This window comes from Gigantopelta aegis, chromosome 12 (assembly GCF_016097555.1).
Source record: "Gigantopelta aegis isolate Gae_Host chromosome 12, Gae_host_genome, whole genome shotgun sequence".
In the NCBI taxonomy this organism is placed as follows: Eukaryota; Metazoa; Mollusca; class Gastropoda; order Neomphalida; family Peltospiridae; genus Gigantopelta; species Gigantopelta aegis.
The window spans coordinates 15509842-15530431 of NC_054710.1; the positions used below are offsets into that span (position 1 = coordinate 15509842).

The 20590-nt window shown below is 42.0% G+C and overlaps 1 protein-coding gene across 1 annotated transcript in view; it reads left to right on the top strand.

Annotated features, from left to right (window-relative positions):
- The window catches only part of LOC121386932, a 33887-nt gene extending 13514 nt beyond the window's left edge, over positions 1 to 20373 (top strand). The window contains exons 4-13 of the mRNA XM_041517983.1: positions 2460 to 2631; positions 4116 to 4342; positions 9165 to 9346; positions 11807 to 11903; positions 12560 to 12743; positions 13564 to 13689; positions 15042 to 15196; positions 16603 to 17737; positions 19459 to 19615; positions 20120 to 20373. Coding sequence (XP_041373917.1) covers positions 2460 to 2631; positions 4116 to 4342; positions 9165 to 9346; positions 11807 to 11903; positions 12560 to 12743; positions 13564 to 13689; positions 15042 to 15196; positions 16603 to 17737; positions 19459 to 19615; positions 20120 to 20273 — 2589 coding nt within the window. The 3' untranslated portion in view covers positions 20274 to 20373. The remainder of the gene's footprint in view (positions 1 to 2459; positions 2632 to 4115; positions 4343 to 9164; positions 9347 to 11806; positions 11904 to 12559; positions 12744 to 13563; positions 13690 to 15041; positions 15197 to 16602; positions 17738 to 19458; positions 19616 to 20119) is intronic.
- The last annotated feature ends 217 nt before the right edge of the window (positions 20374 to 20590 follow it).

Here is a 20590-nt window from a genome sequence, read left to right on the forward strand (position 1 = left end):
CGACGCCATATAACCGTAAAACAAAGTGTTGAGTGCGTCTTGAGTGCGTCGTTAAATAAAACATTTCCTTCCTTCCTTCCATATGTCCAACGCCATATAACCGTAAAATAACGTATTGAGTGCGTCATGAGTGCGTCGTTAAATAAAACATTTCCTTCCTTCCTTCCATATGTCCAACGCCATATAACCGTAAAACAAAGTGTTGAGTGCGTCATGAGTGCGTCATGAGTGCGTCATGAGTGCGTCATGAGTGCGTCGTTAAATAAAACATTTCCTTCCTTCCTTACATATGTCCAACGCCATATAACCGTAAAATAACGTATTGAGTGCGTCATGAGTGCGTCGTTAAATAAAACATTTCCTTCCTTCCTTCCATATGTCCAACGCCATATAACCGTAAAATAACGTATTGAGTGCGTCATGAGTGCGTCATGAGTGCGTCATGAGTGCGTCGTTAAATAAAACATTTCCTTCCTTCCTTACATTATTATGTATTAGTTTCACGGGAGCAGTCGATCACTTGAACACTGTCTTGTTTTAATAGAGATATGTATTCGAGGTCTCATTACATTCATTTCATCTGTAATTGAAATCCATGTTAAATTGCCCAATTCAAAATGAACATTGCCTATAAAACAGGTTCTCGTTGGCACTAACAACATACACAACTGCGAACATACATTATATACTCTTAAAAAAAAGTAGGCGAACCTGAAATATTAATGTTAGACAGAACATACGTTTTGAACACAGACATCCTAGTAAAGAGCGTTCAGGTCTGTTTATCAACACACCGAAACACATTCCATAGTTTGCAAATGCATCACGCAGTTGCCCCGTACACGTGCCCCTTACACGTGCGTGGTGTCATTCTCGATTTTGACAATTTCCAAGAAGGTCGATTAAACACTGTAGAACATTATTTCTGTCAATCTTTTTCATTCTGTTGATCATACAGTTGTTATTGTTTTGTTTTTAGTAATTTTTATTCTTTGAATTTGCGATTTACTGATAAAAAAAACAAAAAAAACGTCAACTTTCAAATTTCACTTCTGACCCCAATCGTCCTTCAAGATCTTTGGTGGTCATAAAACCTACTGTAATACTGAACTACCGGTTGTAATGTTTGCCCAATTAATTCACTATTATCATATAACCATTCCCCACAGCTAATATACCTTACAATTTTGGCAATTGTAAATTCTTATTAGAGTTCCCCTACTTTTTTTGAAGAGTATATATATATAATAATTTATTTTAATTCCAAATTTGAGAACATTCACGTCAGGTTTTTTGCTATATGATCGCATCTGACTGTATTACAGGTACGAACAGGTGGTTCAGGAACCCACTCATTCTGGCCGCCTCTTCCAATATACACCCATATCCCAAAAAGTCAATGCAAAATGAAAAATAAAAATTGTTTTAATTCTTCCCCAATTACCAGAAGTGAATTTGTGAACCACAACATATGTCACAACAAGGAACTACAGTGCACCGTGGGTCTGACCAATGAACTCTCACCCGGAAGTGAACTGTGTAGTGAGACCTGAATGCGCTAATGGTTTTGTCCAGATTGTACAGGTCAAGTCAGAGTGTTTAACGTGCACATTCAGAGCAAGCTGTTGTAGCGCACGCCTGTCCTGGGCACAGGTGCCGACCTCGGCCGGCTCCTCCGTCCAGGACAGGACAGGGGTGGAGTGGGTTGGAAGGGGGGGGGGGGGGCTGCACTGGCAGGTGCAAGGGGGCACCAGCAGTCCGACCGGGGCCGGTAACAGGCGGAGGGTGGTATGGTGCTATGGAATTTGGAAGTCCCGTAGGATTAAGCCAAATAGAACTGGTGCGCATTTTTGATGAAGGAATTTAGGCGTAATTTTGAACGGTCCGCCAAAAATTAAAGAAGGAAGCTACGTATAGTTTATCTTCCAGATTGTACATTCATATCTGGTCTTTTATGTACCACTCCTCCTGCCCCGGAATTGGTTATTGGCGATGTCAGAGGCTAAGTTCGGGATGGGCGTGCCTGAACCTTCGAGACGGACACGTTAATATAGTTCCCATTCCCATTTATGTACCACTCAACAGGCGCGGATCTAGGCGGGGCCCAAGGGGCCACTGTCCCCCCCCCCCCCCTTATTTTTGGTGAAACAATATATATATATATATATATATATATATATATATATATATATATACAAAAATGCAAAGTTGTCCCGTCCACCTGTCAAGGACCTTTAAATTCTATTTTCAAAAACTACAACCTGTTTTGGGCCCCCTCTATTAAAAAATTCTGGATCCGCGCCTGCTCACGGGGCCATTGACAAACCGACCGCGCATCAAGCGAGCGCTTTACCACTGGGCTACGTCCCGCCCCGACATGTGAAAACGACTTGGTTGTTTTAAGTATAATATACTAGTATCTATATCGGGTTTCCGTTCAGTTGTGTCTGTGTTTGCAGGTGTTTGAGGCTGTGAGCGGTAAGGACGGGAAGATGATCTGGCGGTTCGATGACGAGGATGCGCGGAACAGCATCATGAATCTCTACACTGCGCAGCTCATACCGGATGTAGATGGCGACGGTGTACCGGATGTGATCGCCGTACACGGAGGCGACCCGCTGCAAGATCCAGGTACACGGGGGACTTCGTATCAGGATGGTGTGGGGCAGGCGCGGAGGGAAGGGGTATGGGTTCCCTAGCTCACGATAGAAACGTTTTTACCAATTATTTTAATGTGCATTCGCTTCCATTCGTTCAAGACAAATACAGTGACCCCCCTAAACCGGTAAAAAATCCGGTTTAAGAGGTATCCGGTTTAGACAGGTTCTCATCTGTACAGATATTTATAAAGGGGCCGCGAAAAACGTCCGGTTTTGAGGAAATTCCGGTTTACTGAGGGTCCCGTTTTAAGAGGTTTCACTGTATATACTTAATAATACGAGTTATTTCCCTTTACTAAGACCAATGTAACTTTTGTTCACACTGTCATGGTCACCATGAGAAATAGTAAACAAACATAAGTGCTTTTCATTATAATCACCCAAGGAATTCGAATTCCATGCAATTTAACTGAACTAATTACGCTGGGGACGTTTGTTTTAATTATGCACCGTCAGGGTATATCATCTGTTTATCACAAATTAGCTTTCGGTAATTTTTTGTAATATTAGTTTACAAAATTGTCTTTATTCGACTCAATATTGTAAAATAATTCTTGTAATATTAGATTGGTGAACCTAATGCAGAGACGGATCTGGGGGGTGGGAAGGGGCGGGCCCCTAAATTTTGCGATAGTTATAATTTTATTATATATTAATTTTCATTTTTTTTTTTTACAATCCCCCTCCAAACCACCTCCAAAGTTCCCTTGACATTCCACATCATGTCACCGAGGCCCCCCTAAATGGATTTTCTGGATCCGCCACTGTAATGGATTAAAAGTCCATTCTTTAGTGTCAACGCTTAAAGCGTCCATGCAAGGATCATGTATTGTGTTTTGCAGAGTGGTCTTTATTTCGAGCAATATGGTCTCAGACCACAATTAATTACACTATGTTTTCTCATATAGCCCCAGTGGCTGTAGCACTTTTATTAATTTCACCAGGCCATTGGCATTTCACAAGAAACCTTACCTGCCTGGGGCCAATGAACACTCAAAAGGACGACCCCTGTTGTCCATCTCTTTTTTACGTTATATCAATGTAAAGAAACACACGTGGGCTAAGGGACCGAATCACACCCATTTCTGTGCATTTTATACAAATGTTGCATGACTTCAAGGTGCTGTGGGAGACAGTATGCAGTATCCAGTGTAAACCAAGTGCACATATTCACTAACTGCATCCTCTTACCTGTCAAACCCAGTGTAACAATTCAGCATACAAAGCAGCTACCCAGCCATTAATCACATAACAAGAAAACTATATTTTCTCGCATTCGTTTCCGTATTTTGGGCAACCAAATGGGTGGATAACCCTAGTCTGATGCCATATTACGGTTTGAACACCTTTTATGGAAGACCATATATTAAAGGGACATACCCATTCACTTGATATTTAGTGCCCGCAACCGCATTTCTGGCAGCCGACTATATTTTGTTTAACTTCTCTTTTCAGGAAGTGCCTACAGGTTAGCAGGGAGAATCGTCATGTTTAGCGGAAAGACCGGTGCGGTGCTGCAGTGGGTGGGAGTTCCGGACAAACGAGAGTCGTACTACTCCCCCCAGGTGTACACCCAACTCGACGGCACGGCGGTGGTGCTGTTCGGGACGGGGGGAGAGACCCACCCCGGGGCACTTTGGAGGATCTCGCTGGAACACTTGTTAAAGGGGCAGATCGAGAAAGTGAGTATATTGAATATATATATATATATTGTGTGTGTGTGTGTGTATGTGTATGTATACGTATACGTATGTATGTATGTATCTATCTATATGTGAGTGTGTGTGTGTGTGTGTGTGTGTGTGTATGCGTGTACCTACATACATACGTCAGTACGTATATACGTACGTACGTACGTACATACATAGATACATACGGCATGGGACAATGTGTGAGGCCAGAAAGGATTTAATTATCCCCTGCGCCAGTGCGTTAATATCTATGTATGTAACAGTCAACCTCGACATACATACAATATATAGATATTCATACATCAATACATACTAGCCAGTGCCAGGTTTGCCCACTGTTTCATGAACGTAAGCGGGATCGACCGCGTAGATTGTAGGCCCCATGCATATGGTTGAGTTAAAGAACTTCCTTTTTATGGAAGCTTCGATAGCTCAGAGCGTATCGTGCTTAGTCTTGCAATTTGCGGGCGATTCGGTGCCACAGGTTCGAGTCCCAGCAACGGCATGGGACGATTTGTGAGGCCAGAAAGGATTTAATTATCCCCTGCGCCAGTGCGTTAATATCTATGTATGTAACAGTCAACCTCGACATACATACAATATGTAGATATTCATACATCAATACATACATACATACATACATACATACGTACATACGTACGTACGTATATATTACATTTAGTAAATGAATGCTTAAGAGTTAAAGTTTTTGTTTGTTTAAAGACACCACTAGAGCACTTTGATTTTTACAAATGATTGGCTGTTGGATGTGAAAAATTTGAAAATTCTGATACATAGTCTACTCTTAGAGGAAACTCGCTACATTTTTCCATTAGCTGCAAAGGATCTTTTATATGCACTTTCCCACAGACAGGACAGCACATACCCAGACCTTTGATATACCAGTTGTGTGTCGATGGATGGATGAATGGAATGATGGATGGATAGGTCTCATTGGAACATTTGTTAAAGGGGAAAATGGAGAAGGAAGATATACTGAATTCAAAATTTAGAAAATATAAAAATAAATGGATGGAAGGAAGGATGGATGGATGGATGGATGGATGGATGGATCGATGGATGGAAGGATGGATGGATGGATGGATGGATGGATGGATGGATGGAAGGAAGGATGGATGGATGGATGGATGGATGGATGGATGGATGGATGGATGGAAGGATGGATGGATGGATGGATGGATGGATGGATGGATGGATGCATGGAAGGATGGATGGATGGATGGATGGATGGATCGATCAATCAGTCAGTCAGTCAAATTGTGGGGCTACAGGAAATTACATAACGTGGTGGGGGGTGGGGGGGGGGGGGGAGGGGGAGTAGTGCGATTTGTGGACATGGCCCCCATGCCTCACTCCCTCGTTTATATTAACTTACGGTTTAAGCAAGCAGTCCTGGGCACACATTTGAGCTATTTGGACTGTCTGTTCAAGACATTGGATTAGTGGTTAATTGTTAGTAATTAGTGAGAAAGAAGACGGTGTGGTCGCCATACATAGACTCACTGAGTCGTTAAAACTCGCTCTGGGTGGGAGCCGGTACCGGGATGCGAACCCAGTATATGACAGCCATAAGTCCAATTCCTTAAGGTTGCATAGTACCAAAGGAGAGAGTTCCGTGTCAAAGTGCACCGTCAAATATTTACGGAGTAAAAGCAGCTGTGGGTGTGATTGGTAGTAATATGTGACATTGATTATTTGTGCAAATACTATTATCCATTGACAATAAATAAATATACTTTTATTTGTTATGCAGTATATACCTGAGGTTTAAACTAATGCAGGGTACCCCAAAAAATGGAACTGCAATTTTCAGCAAAAATGACGGTTGCTATTAAAAACATTAATTAAATCTCTTAAATGGTATGTGACCCCCATTTTCTTGCAGGTAGATTAGCTGTGAGGTGCTACATTTTTTATTGCTGTACTTCCTGGGTGTGTTCATACACTGCTTATGCAGCAACGGCATGGGACAATTTGTGAGGCCAGAAAGGATTTAATTATCCCCTGGCCAGTGCGTTAATATCTATGCATGTAACAGTCAACCTCGACATACATACAATATGTAGATATTCATACATCAATACATACATACATACATACATACGTACGTACATACATACATACGTACGTACGTATATATTACATTGAGTAAATGAATGCTTAAGAGTTAAAGTTTTTGTTTGTTTAAAGACACCACTAGAGCACTTTGATTTTTACAAATGATTGGCTGTTGCATGTGAAAAATTTGAGAATTCTGATACATAGTCTACTCTTAGAGGAAACTCGCTACATTTTTCCATTAGCTGCAAAGGATCTTTTATATGCACTTTCCCACAGACAACCGGCCTCGGTGGCGTCGTGGCAGGCCATCGGCCTACAGGCTGGTAGGTACTGGGTTCGGATCCCAGTCGAGGCATGGGATTTTTAATCGAGATACCGACTCCAAACCCTGAGTGAGTGCTCCGCAAGGCTCAATGGGTAGGTGTAAACCACTTGCACCGACCAGTGATCCATAACTGGTTCAACAAAGGCCATGGTTTGTGCTATCCTGCCTGTGGGAAGCGCAAATAAAAGATCCCTTGCTGCCTGTCGTAAAAAGAGTAGCCTATGTGGCGACAGCGGGTTTCCTCTAAAAACAGTGTCAAAATGACCATATGTTTGACGTCCAATAGCCGATGATAAGATAAAAAATCAATGTGCTCTAGCGGCGTCGTTAAATAAAACAAACTTTACTTTTTTCCCACAGACAGGACAGCACATACCCAGACCTTTGATATACCAGTGTGTGTCGATGGATGGATGGATGAATGGAATGATGGATGGATAGGTCTCATTGGAACATTTGTTAAAGGGGAAAATGGAGAAGGAAGATATACTGAATTCAAAATTTAGAAAATATAAAAATAAATGGATGGATGGATGGATGGATGAATGGAAGGAAGGATGGATGGATGGATGGATGAATGGATGGATGGATGGATGGAAGGAAGGATGGATAGATGGATGGATGATGAATGGATGGAAGGATGGATGGATGGATGGATGGATGGATCGATGGAAGGATGGATGGATGGATGGATGGATGGATGCATGGAAGGATGGATGGATGGATGGATGGATGGATCGATCAATCAGTCAGTCAGTAAAATTGTGGGGCTACAGGAAATTACATAACGTGGTGGGGGGGGGGGGGGGGGGGGGGGGAGGGGGAGTAGTGCGATTTGTGGACATGGCCCCCATGCCTCACTCCCTCGTTTATATTAACTTACGGTTTAAGCAAGCAGTCCTGGGCACACATTTGAGCTATTTGGACTGTCTGTTCAAGACATTGGATTAGTGGTTAATTGTTAGTAATTAGTGAGAAAGAAGACGGTGTGGTCGTCATACATAGACTCACTGAGTCGTTAAAACTCGCTCTGGGTGGGAGCCGGTACCGGGATGCGAACCCAGTATATGACAGCCATAAGTCCAATTCCTTAAGGTTGCATAGTACCAAAGGAGAGAGTTCCGTGTCAAGGTGCACCGTCAAATATTTACGGAGTAAAAGCAGCTGTGGGTGTGATTGGTAGTAATATGTGACATTGATTATTTGTGCAAATACTATTATCCATTGACAATAAATAAATATACTTTTATTTATTATGCAGTATATACCAGAGGTTTAAACTAATGCGGGGTACCCCAAAAAATGGAACTGCAATTTTCAGCAAAAATGACGGTTGCTATTAAAAACATTAATTAAATCTCTTAAATGGTATGTGACCCCCATTTTCTTGCAGGTAGATTAGCTGTGAGGTGCTAAATTTTTTATTGCTGTACTTCCTGGGTGTGTTCATACGCTGCTTATGTCAGTTTTATTAGTAAACGTTAACATTATCGGCAATAGGAATTGATTTGGTCTATTAGAACCTTAACACTACACCACCGTGGCCGGTGTTATGGTAGCGAGCCTTAAGTCGACGTCACACGATACGAGTGGCTTGTACGAGAATAGCCGATTGTGTCAGACATTACGAGTTCACCGGCTGCTTGGAAATCGTACGATGCCCTCATATCGTGTAGCGCCGCCTTTAGGTCTCACTACACAGATCACTTCCGGGTGAGAGTTCATTGATCATGTCCACTTTAGTTCCTAATTGTGACACAAGTTATGGTTCACATATTCACTTCTAGGAAATGGTGAAGAATTAAAACAATATGTATATTTAATTGTAAGCCTTCTGGCTGTATTTTGCCCATGCTATTTTGTAATATTGTCCATTGACCTTTTGGTACATGAGTGTATAGCCTTTGAGACAGCCGGAGTGAATCGGTTAATGAACCACCTGTTCGGACCGGTACTACAGCCAGATGCTGTCATATAGCAAAAACAAACTGAGACGGAAATCTTCTCAATTTTGGAGTGAAAATAAATTCTTATATAATGTATGTTTGCAGTGGTGTATGTTGTTAGTGCCAACGAGAACCCGTTCTATTGGCAATCTTCATTTGAAGTTGGGCAATTTAACATGGATTTCAATGGCAGATGACATCTGTGTAGTGAGACCTTAGCTGAAAAGGAACATATATACAGTGTACATTTCAAGTCACGTAATCTGTGTGACGCTGCCTTTAACAGTTTATAATCATCTGACTTCACGCGGAGATGGGGAGGGGTGGGACGTAGCCTTGTGGTAATGTGCTCTAGTGGTGTCGTTAAACAAAAACACTTTGAAACAAACCAATAGCCGATTATTAATAAATCAATGTGCTCTAGTAGTGTCGTTGAACAAAACAAACTTAAAATTTTCAGGCGAAGAAGATTCACTCGGACAGTCACAAGGGTGTCATGACGCCGCCAGTTCTTGTCGACATCACCGGCGACCACGTCGTCGACATCATCCTTCCCATGTTCAACTCGAGCGTCATCGCAGTGGACGGCCGCACGTTCCAGCTTCTGTGGAACTATTCCTTCCCCATGTCAGAATCGTACAAGTGAGTATGATGACCTGTCAATCATATAAATAGGACTCTTCACACTGTGACGTAACAATCGTACAATTACAAATATGACGTAATAATCTTACAAATATGACGTCACAATAGGAAATGTATGTCAATAAGAGTATTATATTTTTGTGCTTGGGTGCCATTAAACATTCATTCATTCATTCATTCATTCATTCATTCTTTCTTTTTTTCTTTCTTTCTTTCTTTCTTTCATTCATTCATACATTCTTTCATTCATACATTCATTCATTCAATAAGAGTATTCACCATATAAGATAAAAAAGATAAAAGATAAAAACTTTATTGCATATAAACATTCCACATACGGAACTGGATGAAAAACATATATAATCATCTGACTTCACGCGGAGATGGGGAGGGGTGGGACATAGCCGTGTGGTAAAGCGCCATATTTTCTTAATGTCAGGATCTAACAAGTGAATATGACGCCACAGTCATGCATACCGTTATATGACGTACCACTCGTACTTGTTAAATTGTCCAATTCCAAATGAAGATTGCCGATAGAACGGGTTTCTTTTTTTCTTTTTTAATCAAGGAACTCGAAAATGGTCGATGTCAATGTATTTGACGTCAAATATAGGATTGTTATGGTATTAGAGCGGAAATCTTTGACTACTTTTTGGTGGTCGGCGATTGCCAAAAAATTACATAGCTTGGTCTCTGACTGTAATGAGAGCGTATTTATGTCTAAATGTCCGTCTAGCTCTCTTACAGTTAGAAAGAAATGTTTTATTTAACCACGCATTCAACACATTTTATTTACGGTTATATATGGCGTCAGACATATGGTTAAGGACCACACCGATTTTGAGAAGAAACCCGCTGTCGCCACTTCATGGGCTACTACTCTTTCCGATTAGCAGCAAGGGATCTTTTATTTGCGCTTCCCACAGGCAGGATAGCACAAACCATGGCGTTTGTTGAACCAGTTATGGATCACTGGTCGGTGCAAGTGGTTTACACCTACTCATTGAGCTTTGCGGAGCACTCACTCAGGGTTTGGAGTCGGTATCTGGATTAAAAATCCCATGCCTCGACTGGGATCCGAACCCAGTACCTACCAGCCTGTAGATCGATGGCCTAACCACGACACCACCGAGGCCGGTCTTACAGTCAGAGTACTCGGGCTAGAACTAGTACTCCTGTTATAATTTGCAACACCCAGCTCCGCTATTTCAAAATGCACACTTATTTCACACTGATAAACATCGATCAGTCCAAGGGCATAGGCTGGGGGGGGGGGGGGGGGGATGGGGTTTTTTCGGACGATATCAATGCGATCGATTCATTCGATGAAGGAAGGCTAGACATTTTTTATTTAACGACGCACTCAACACATTTTTATTTACGGTTATATGGCGTCGGAAAATTCATTCGATGAAGATGGAAATAAAAAGAAAAGAAAAGTATTATCCCACAGAAGGAGATCACTTAAAACAATTCTTTAGTATTCTTCAGATATCTTAAAATCTTTATTAGAATAATAATATTAAAACTTTAGCAAACCGAATACCCGTAAATGTCAGACCGACACTTCGTTTTACTGAACTATGTTTTAACTAACATTGTATAAAAGATAAGGCAGCTTTTATATCGTACCAACTTTTCAGTACCAGATACTGAGGGGCAAAATAAGGGATAGGTATTTCCACAAAGTCGACCAACACACAATGATATACGGTAACCAAACGTTCACTTGTGTCTTCTTCTTTTTTTCTGTTAAGTTGTGTGGGGGTGTTTTGTTGTTGTTGTTAGGTTGTTTTTTGTTGTTTTTTGTTGTTGTTGTTTTGTTTGTTTTGTGGGGTTTTTTGTAGGTTTTTTTTTTTTTTTTTTGGGTGGGGGGGTGGGGTTAAATGGTGGTGTGGGGGTGTCGCGCGACCATCCTCCTTTAATTTTCAACTAGCGAGATCACTGTATACAATTTAATGTCATCCACAGAACAATTTTCATGTAATATTCACCGAAAATTTGGTCAACCTCGTCTCAGAAACACCAGGTTCCGTTAAATGTTAGCTTATACTAGTAGTCCATTTATAATAAATTCTTGTTTATTGAAGTTTATTGACATAAACTGAAGAAATATGACAACATGTGTATACAGTTGTCATATTTCTTCAATTTATGTCAATAAACTTTCAGTCAAATTTATTTGTTGCAAAGGTCTGTTTTTAAAAATTTCCGTCGGCATACTCAAAAATGCCGTCGGTGGGACCTTTCGCCGACGGCATTTTTTTTTTTTTAATTGTCGTGGGTGATAAATTCTTAAGTTCGAGCCCTGCATTGGGGGCACCTACACGGGTAGTGGGGGTGTATGTGCACCAGCACTGTTATAGGTGGTGGTGGGGGGGGGGGGGGGCGGGGAAAGAGGTATCAATGTGGAATATTACTAACTAGTATTGTTGTGACTGTTATTGTGTGCAGCACGCCGGCGGCTGGTTACTACAACGACGACGACGTCCCAGATTTCATGGTGAAGTTCTCACATGGTCCGGGTTTCCCTGTCTACTACGACTCACAGGTAAGCAAATCGGGTTTAAAAAAAAAAAAAAAAAAAAAAAAATTAATTTATTATTACTATATCACAGGGGACTGACAACCAGCCCTGTCGAGAGTAATGGTTGTAACGTTGTTTTTTTTTTAAGAATCTTGATGAATCGGTTCTCTGTTTTTTTTTAATCCCTGCTCCCCGCCATCTTTGGTTGGTTGGTGTGTGTGTGTGTGTGTGTGTGTGTGCCAAGGAGACACAACTCATAGGTTTTGGCCATCGTGTTTCTACTGTAGGCCCAATGTAGATTTATACGTATATCCCGTTCTTTGTTTATTTCTCTATATCCATCCATCTCCGGTTCTCTCTTTCTGTGTTTATTTCGATGTAAATATCATTCCTGTTTCTTTCTCTGTGTGCTCTCTCTCTCTCTCTCTCTCTCTCTCTCTCTCTCTCTCTCTCTCTCTCTCTCTCTCTCTCTCTCTGTGTATCTCTCTCTCTCTCTCTCTCTCTCTCTCTCTCTCTCTCTCTCTCTCTCTCTCTCTCTCTCTCTCTCTCTCTCTCTCTCTCAATTTCTTTTATTTATTACTGTACTCATTTTCATCTTTCTTTTCTTTTCTTCAAGTATTATATTATTTAGTATCTCACTCTCATCATATCAGACATAATATAAATTTTCCATTTGTCAGACGACAGTTCTCGACGGACGGACTGGAACGCCTTTAATCACGCCATTTATCCGTGACACCGTGGGGACGCAGTCGTCTCCCCTGACTATCAGCATGGAAGGTTACGGCAATGACGTCTTCTTGCACTGGGTGGCCGACTGTGAGCAGCATGAGGGGGAGGGGGGAGAGTTCACGTTTGTCAAGGGTGAGTCTCGAATTTTTATTACACACACACACACACACAGACGGACGGGGGGATGGGCAGGGCGAGGTGGTGGTGGGGGTGGGTGATCTAAACTAGCGAACACAGTTTATAGGGGTATCGAGTCATTATGCTCCATGGGAAAATATATTGAAAAATAAAATAAAATTTACTTGATCGGGGGGAGGGATTCAACCCCCGAAACCCTCCACCGACCCCCCCCCCTCCCCCGCTCACGAGCCGGGAAGGCGCGAGATCTAGCTCAGAGGGTAGAGTGCTCGTGTGGTAGGATCGACCCCCCCCCCCCTCCCCAGTGTACCAGGGGTGGGATTTAGCTCAGTCGGTTGAACGCTCGCCTAAGGTTCTTGCGTCGCAGGATCGAATCGCTTCTGTGGATCCATTCAACTGATTGGGTTTTTCTTGTTCCAACTAGTGCACCACAACTGGTCAAAGGTCGTGGTATGTGCTTTCATGTCTGTGGAAAAGTGCATATAAAAGACCCCTTGCTGCATTAGGAAAAATGTAGCAGGTTTCCTCTGATGATTACGAGTCATTGTTACCAAATGTTGACATCCAATAGCTGATGATTAATTAATCAATGTGCTCCAGTGGTGTCGTTAAACAAAACAAATCTTTTCTCTTGTTGGACAAACTACACCTTAAGTAAAAGAGACGAAAGTTCACGAACAAAGCCTATTACACTTCTGTCATCTTCGTAAGATGTTATGTACTAGTTTAACAAAAACGAACTTTCACGAACAAAGTCGATATCGTTCTTACGGGCTAATACGTCAAATAAATAATATTTTACTTTGTTTCATAGGGACGAATGTTCACGAACAGAGCCGATCGGACTTCTGTCATCTCCGCTTTAAGACGAATGGGTTCAGTAAGATGTTCGCCACTGGTCGGAATTTCCGCTCACCAGGTGTCGCTGTGTATTACTCAGGTAGGCTTAAAAATATTTGATACTGTCTGTAGTCAATTATGCTTGAACCTCTAGTGGCATATAAGCATGTAAAAATTTACCTACCTACCTGTAGTCAATGGACTGGCCTCGGTGGCGTCGTGGTTAAGCCATTAGGAATAAGAATGGTCGGTAGTGGGTTCGCAGCTCTGTACCGGCTCCCACCCCGAGCGAATTTTGACGACTCAGTGGGTAGGCGTAAGACCACTACACCCTCTTGTCTCTCACTAACAACTAACAACTAACCCACTGTTCTGGACATACAACTCAGATAGCGGAGGTGTGTGTGCCCAGGACAGCGTGTTTGAACCTTAATTGGATATAAGCACGAAAATAAAGTTGAACTGAACTGTAATCTTTTTTTTTTTTTTTTTTTTTTTTTTTTTTTTTAAATTTGATAAATAAATTTTGTAATAGTCGAATGTACGCTCTATTACACGGAAGATGGTTGTTTTGTTTGGGTTTCTAAAAATATTTTATAACATACAAATAGGTGAAGCAAAAGAGACTATTGATTGATTGATTGATTGATTGATTGATTGATTTATTTGTTTATTATTTATTTTTGTTTTATCTGTTTAGTAATTCATTTATTGATATATTCCTTCATTAATTTTCATTATTCATTTATTATTTTATTTATATGACATTGTTTCCTTTTATGTTTTAACCTAATTTAACCTATCACCTAATTTAATATTACTCATCTTCTTATAAAATAATTAATTAAAGGGACAGACCCTAGTTTCAGCCCATGAAAATGCACACTACGTTTAGTTAATCTACAAACCTGTAACACATTTGGATAAAGTTACAATTCAGTGAAACATGAGTCTGTGACTTTGATATGGTGAAATACCTTCAAAAAATAGACTAAAACTCGACTCCATAACTGTTACTTCTCAGACGTACGTGCGTTTTTAAAAATATGAGCAATGCATTTTGTGATATTAAAAACACCAAGATGACCAAAAATATTTCGAATATATAGAAATGGATAATCTAAACAACAAAATCTCTAAGTAAAGTATTATTTCATCCATCCATCCATCCATCCTTCCACTCATCCATTCATCCATCCATCCATTCATTCATTCATTCATTCATTCATTCATTCTTCATTCATCCATCCATTCATTCATTCATTCATTCATTCATTCATTCACCCATCCATTCATTCATCCATCCATTCATTCATTCATTCATTCATTCATTCATTCACCCATCCATTCATTCATCCATTCATTCATTCATCCATTCACCCATTCATCCATTCATCCATCCATTCATTCATTCATTCATTCATTCATTCATTCATTCACCCATCCATTCAGGTGATAGAGTGGAAGTAGAGAAGTCGGTATGGATCAACACAACGGAAGAAGCGATCGACTTTGTACGGAAACACCCGGAACATCTCGAGAATTACCAATACTACGCGTCACTATCTGCACGTGCAGAAGAGCAGAAACCATACAACAAATTCAAAGTAAGAGCCATTTACCATGTACGTCGACTTTGACTCGGTGCGAACGTAGTTCGAAGAGGGATGGGACGTAGCTTTTTGGTACAGCGCTTGCTAGTTGCGCGATCGATATAGGATTGATCCCCGTCGGTGGGCCCATTGGACTATTTCTCGTTCCAGCCAGTGCTCCACAACTGGTGTAACAAAGGCCGTGGTATGTACTATCCTTCCTGTGAGATGGGTCATATAAAAGATCCCATGATGCTTATCGAAAAAGAGTAGCTCGTGAAGTGGACGACAGCGGGTTTCCTCTCTCAATATCTATGTGGTCCTTAACCATATGTCTGACGCCATATAACCGTAAATAAAATGTATTAAGTGCTTCCTTAAATAAAACATTTCCTTTAGTACGAAGAAAACGGACAAACGAAACATTGATTCTGTAGCTATCAGTGGCAGAAAAAAGAAACAAAGAACATTTGGGTCAAAATGATAGAGAAATTTGGGTAAAATAAGTTGGTCTGAAACCTTTTTACCATGTATTTCCATCATTCCATCCACAATATTATTTGTAATCCAGGTGAAAATGCATAGTGATTTGTTTGAAACACTATATATCTGCTTGGCAGTATAGTTAATACGAATAAATGTTGTTATTCAGATTCGGACATTTCCGTTGAATTCGGGCAAAAATTGGCCTGCACCCCTATAAAAATGGGAGCCCATAATGGGGGAGGGGGCGGAGGGGCTTTGGGGTTGTTTTTGGTTTGGTTTTCCTACATTCACTAATACGCGTCTCGATAAATATTATGTATGAACCATTTTCACCTTCTTATTAATAAAAAAAAAAAAAACACGTCGAAAACAGAAATTATAAACCATAAAAAAAATGTTAAAAATTAAATTGGGTCAGTCATTTGTTCTAGGTGGGGTCGGGTTCCCGGATTTTTTTAAAGGCCCCAACACATTTTTATCTATGGTTATATGATGTTTAATATATCTTGACCAGTGCTGTTAGCGTGTTACCTTGGTCGTAAGAAGCCAAAATATTCGAGTTTGGGGAGGAGAGGTAGTATAAAGTATGTAAGCTCTTCCCAAGCTAGACAAAAAAGGACCTTTAAACTAAGGCGGTTGTGTTTTTATATTTTGCGTAGATAAGCAGGGGCGGATTATGGGGGTTTCCCAGTTGCACGGACCCCCCCCCCCCCTCCTCCCCCGGCTAAAACAACCCAACCCCACCAAGTAGATCTAAATTGATGTCCACGTAAAATTTACAATTTCAAATTATAAACATTTACATATTGTTTCGGACCCCCCCCCCCCCCCCCCCCCCCACACACTTTACTTAAAGCATAATCCGCCCATGAATTAAGGCACTAATGTCAGCATTGAATAAAATCTAAATCACGTGATTATTTTCTGTGTTTTAGACTGCCGACACGACCACGTCACAGCATCACGGCGGAGAATTCATCTCAAAAGACGCGCATTACAGAAACCAGATGACGTCATCAAATTCGAAAAAAGGTCCATCTTTTCAGCAGAGATTTCCAAATCCGTCACGTGACCGGACACTCGGGTCTTTGTCTAGAATTCCCATCGATCGGGACCCAATCGGAAGCAGACGGCGTCCCGATCTCTGGGGCGGAAGTAGACAGCGCCCTCTGGATAGAAGCGGCTGGCCGGACAGCACGGCGGGATATGAGGACCGAACGGACTACGGTCGCGACGACGCGTACCCTAACGCTAATAACCATTACTGGTACAACCTGCCTGCTACTCAGGTACAAAACAACCCGTACTATGACCCCCCCACCGACGAGTATGAGGGGGAGGAGGAGAAGTATAACCGTTACCCCACTTACAAATACTCCCAGAAGAGGTCGAACGCGTCACAGAAGGACAAAAGCAAAATGCATTACTATCACATGAAGCACAAACGAAGTGTTGGAGGTGCTGAGGAATATTCAAAGTTATTCAGTAAGCGAAGTCTTGATTCTCTTAGGAAACGGCTCGTAGAGGAGATGGACAGACGACGCAAGGAAGACAGAAAGCGTCATAAAATGTTCTTCATGAAGAGAAGAAAACGCGAGAGCGAACGACAGAGCGAAAACGACGTTGAAGGAAACGAAAAAATTAAAAGTTTCCATCGTGACCGCCGTCATGCTGGTTCCCATGACAACCCCACTGAAAAAACAAACCTTTTATATCGTCACCGCCGCCATGTTGGTTTCCATGGCAACCCCACTGAAAATATAAACCTTTTAGATCGTCATCGCCGTCATGTTGGTTCCCACGGCAACCCCACTGAAAAAAATGACATTTTAGGTCGTGACCGCCGCCATGTCGGTCCCCATGACAACCACGGCCTGCAGCGGCTGCTGTCGACGGGTACGATTGCGCCGACGACGTTGCCACCGGACCACGCCGACTTCAACCACAGCGTGGACATCATCTTCGCCACCTACTGGTTCTTCCCCGCCAAAACTCAGGCCATTCTTCCGCAAGACCGCAAATGTATTTCCGACAAACTCTCGAAAGCTGAGACACGATTTGATCCGAAAAGTAAGTGTTAGAAGTGTATAAAGTGGGGGCCGGGCTGAGGTGGGAGGAGGGGGATGTAGCAGATAGGGGTGGGTTGAGCATATATTAGGGCAACGACTGAACCTATAACCGTACGAGACATGGGGGTAGGGTGGGCAACTGACATCTCCCTCCCCCGGTGCTGGAGCGAAACCTCAAATTCGGGCAAAAATTATACAGATATCTGGGCAAAATGTGCTAACCCGAGACCTTTTCACCATGTATTTCCATCATTCTACCCTCAAACGTAGTTGTAAACCATGTACAAATGTGTAGTGATTCGTTTGCAACCCTATATAGTTGTTTGGTAATAATGCTAATATGATTAAATGATTTCTCCAAGATTCGGGCATATTCTTTTAATTCGGGCAAAAGCCAGCCTGCCCCCCCCCCCCCCCCCCTACAGAAATGGGAGGCCCTTATGCCTGTGACTGAAACTTATTTTCAGTGCTTGTTGCTATTCTATTCTAATTATAACCGACTCACCTAGTTTACTCCCTGATGCGCGGTCGGTCTAAGATCGAGTCCTGTTGGTTGTCCCATTGAGGTATTTCTCATTCCAGCCAGTGGCATATCAAAGGCCATGTTCTGTGCAATCCTGTCTGTTGGATGGTGCATATAAAAAATCCTTCACCACTAAAGAATATATTTCAAAAATTACAATTCCAGCCAGTGTACCACGACTGGTATATCAAAGGCCGTGGTATGTCTGTGGAATGGTGCATATAAAAGATGATCCACGACTGATGTCACATAAACCCACGACTGATGTCAAATAATACCCGCGACTGATGTCAAATAATACCCGCGACTGATGTCAAATAATACCCCGCGACTGATGTCACGTAATACACACGACTGATGTCAAATAATACCCACGACTGATGTCACGTAATACACACGACTGATGTCAAATAATACCCGCGACTGATGTCAAGTAATACCCATGACTGATGTCACGTAATACCCACGACTGATGCCAAGTAATACCCATGACTAATATCACGTAATACCCATGACTGATGTCACTTAATACCCGCGACTGATGTCACATAATACCCACGACTTATGCCAAGTAATACCCGCGACTGATGTCAAATAATACCCGCGACTGATGTCACGTAATACCCACGACTGATGCCAAGTAATACCCACGACTGATGCCAAGTAATACCCGCGACTGATGTCACGTAATACACACGACTGATGTCAAATAATACCCGCGACTGATGTCAAGTAATACCCACGACTGATGTCACGTAATACCCACGACTGATGCCAAGTAATACCCACGACTAATATCACGTAATACCCATGACTGATGTCACTTAATACCCGCGACTGATGTCACTTAATACCCGCGACTGATGTCACATAATACCCACGACTGATGTCACTTAATACCCGCGACTGATGTCACATAATACCCACGACTGATGTCACTTAATACCCGCAACTGATGTCACGTAATACCCACGACTGATGTCACTTAATACCCGCAACTGATGTCACTTAATACCTGCGACTGATGTCACTTAACACCTGTGACTGATGTCACGTAATACCCACGACTGATGTCACGTAATACCCACGACTGATGTCACGTAATATCCACGACTGATGTCACGTAATACGTGTTGGTGGTGTAACTATTTGATGTGTGTGTTGATGATAGAAATATTTGGTGTGTGTAATGATTGTAGGTAAATACTACGGATTGGACGAAGACTCGTATGAACACACTGTCACTCAGGAATGTCTGAAGGCGAGTGATCACCAACTACACGACGACGGCGTCTACGAGTCGCAGACGTCCTACAACCCCTACGACGTGCACATGGGACAGATGACCATGTACAGGTAACCATAGCTACCACAATAACACACACTAGTAGAGGTACTACTATCATAGTCTCCTCCACCCCCCACCCCCCCGCCCATCTCTATTTCTCTCTGTCTCTCTCAATCCTTATTTGCCTATCTCTATCCCTCTACGTCTCTCTCTCTCTCTCTCTCTCTCTCTCTCTCTCTCTCTCTCTCACACACACACACACACACACACACGCACACTATTGTCTCTCTCTTCCCTCTATCTCTGTCTCTCTCTGTCTCTCTCTCTCTCTCTCTCTCTCTCTCTCTCTCTCTCTCTCTCTCTCTCTCTCTCTCTCTCTCTCTCTCTCTCTCTCTCTCTCTCCTCTCTCTTTCTCTCTCTCTCTCTCTCTCTCTCTCTCTCTCTCTCTCTCTCTCTCTCTCTCTCTGTGTATGTGTATGTGTTTGTCTGTGAATACAGTTTCATTATATGAAAATGGAAATAATGAAACTATTCATTACTATGAAACTAATAACAGTAACTATTTATTTCAGATTACGTATCAAATGCACATGCTCGAATGCCACTCTTACGAAAGCAACCAATCAGGGAAAACGATGCGCCCATATTTTACCATATGACCAACAACAATGGCCCGCCTACATGGGACGCAACGCCGATAGCCATTGGCTGCCTCGGAACACGTGAATTATATTGGAAACGCCCAAACAATACCCGTTATATTGTATATATGTATATTTTGTAAAATTAAAAAATGAACGTTATTTAAATAAAAACCTGTATTTTATTTCACTGGTTTTGTGTTTACAGTTAATGTCCCCCGCGAGTGCACGGTCTGGGTCTTGGAAGACTGAGTCCATTCAAAAGGTATGGAAGTTGAATGTGAGGTGGAGGGGGGGGGGGGGGGGGGGGGGGGGGGGATGTTTTATTTAACGTCGCACTCAACACATTTTATTTAGTTATATGGCGTCGGACATACGGTTAAGGACCACACAGCAGATATT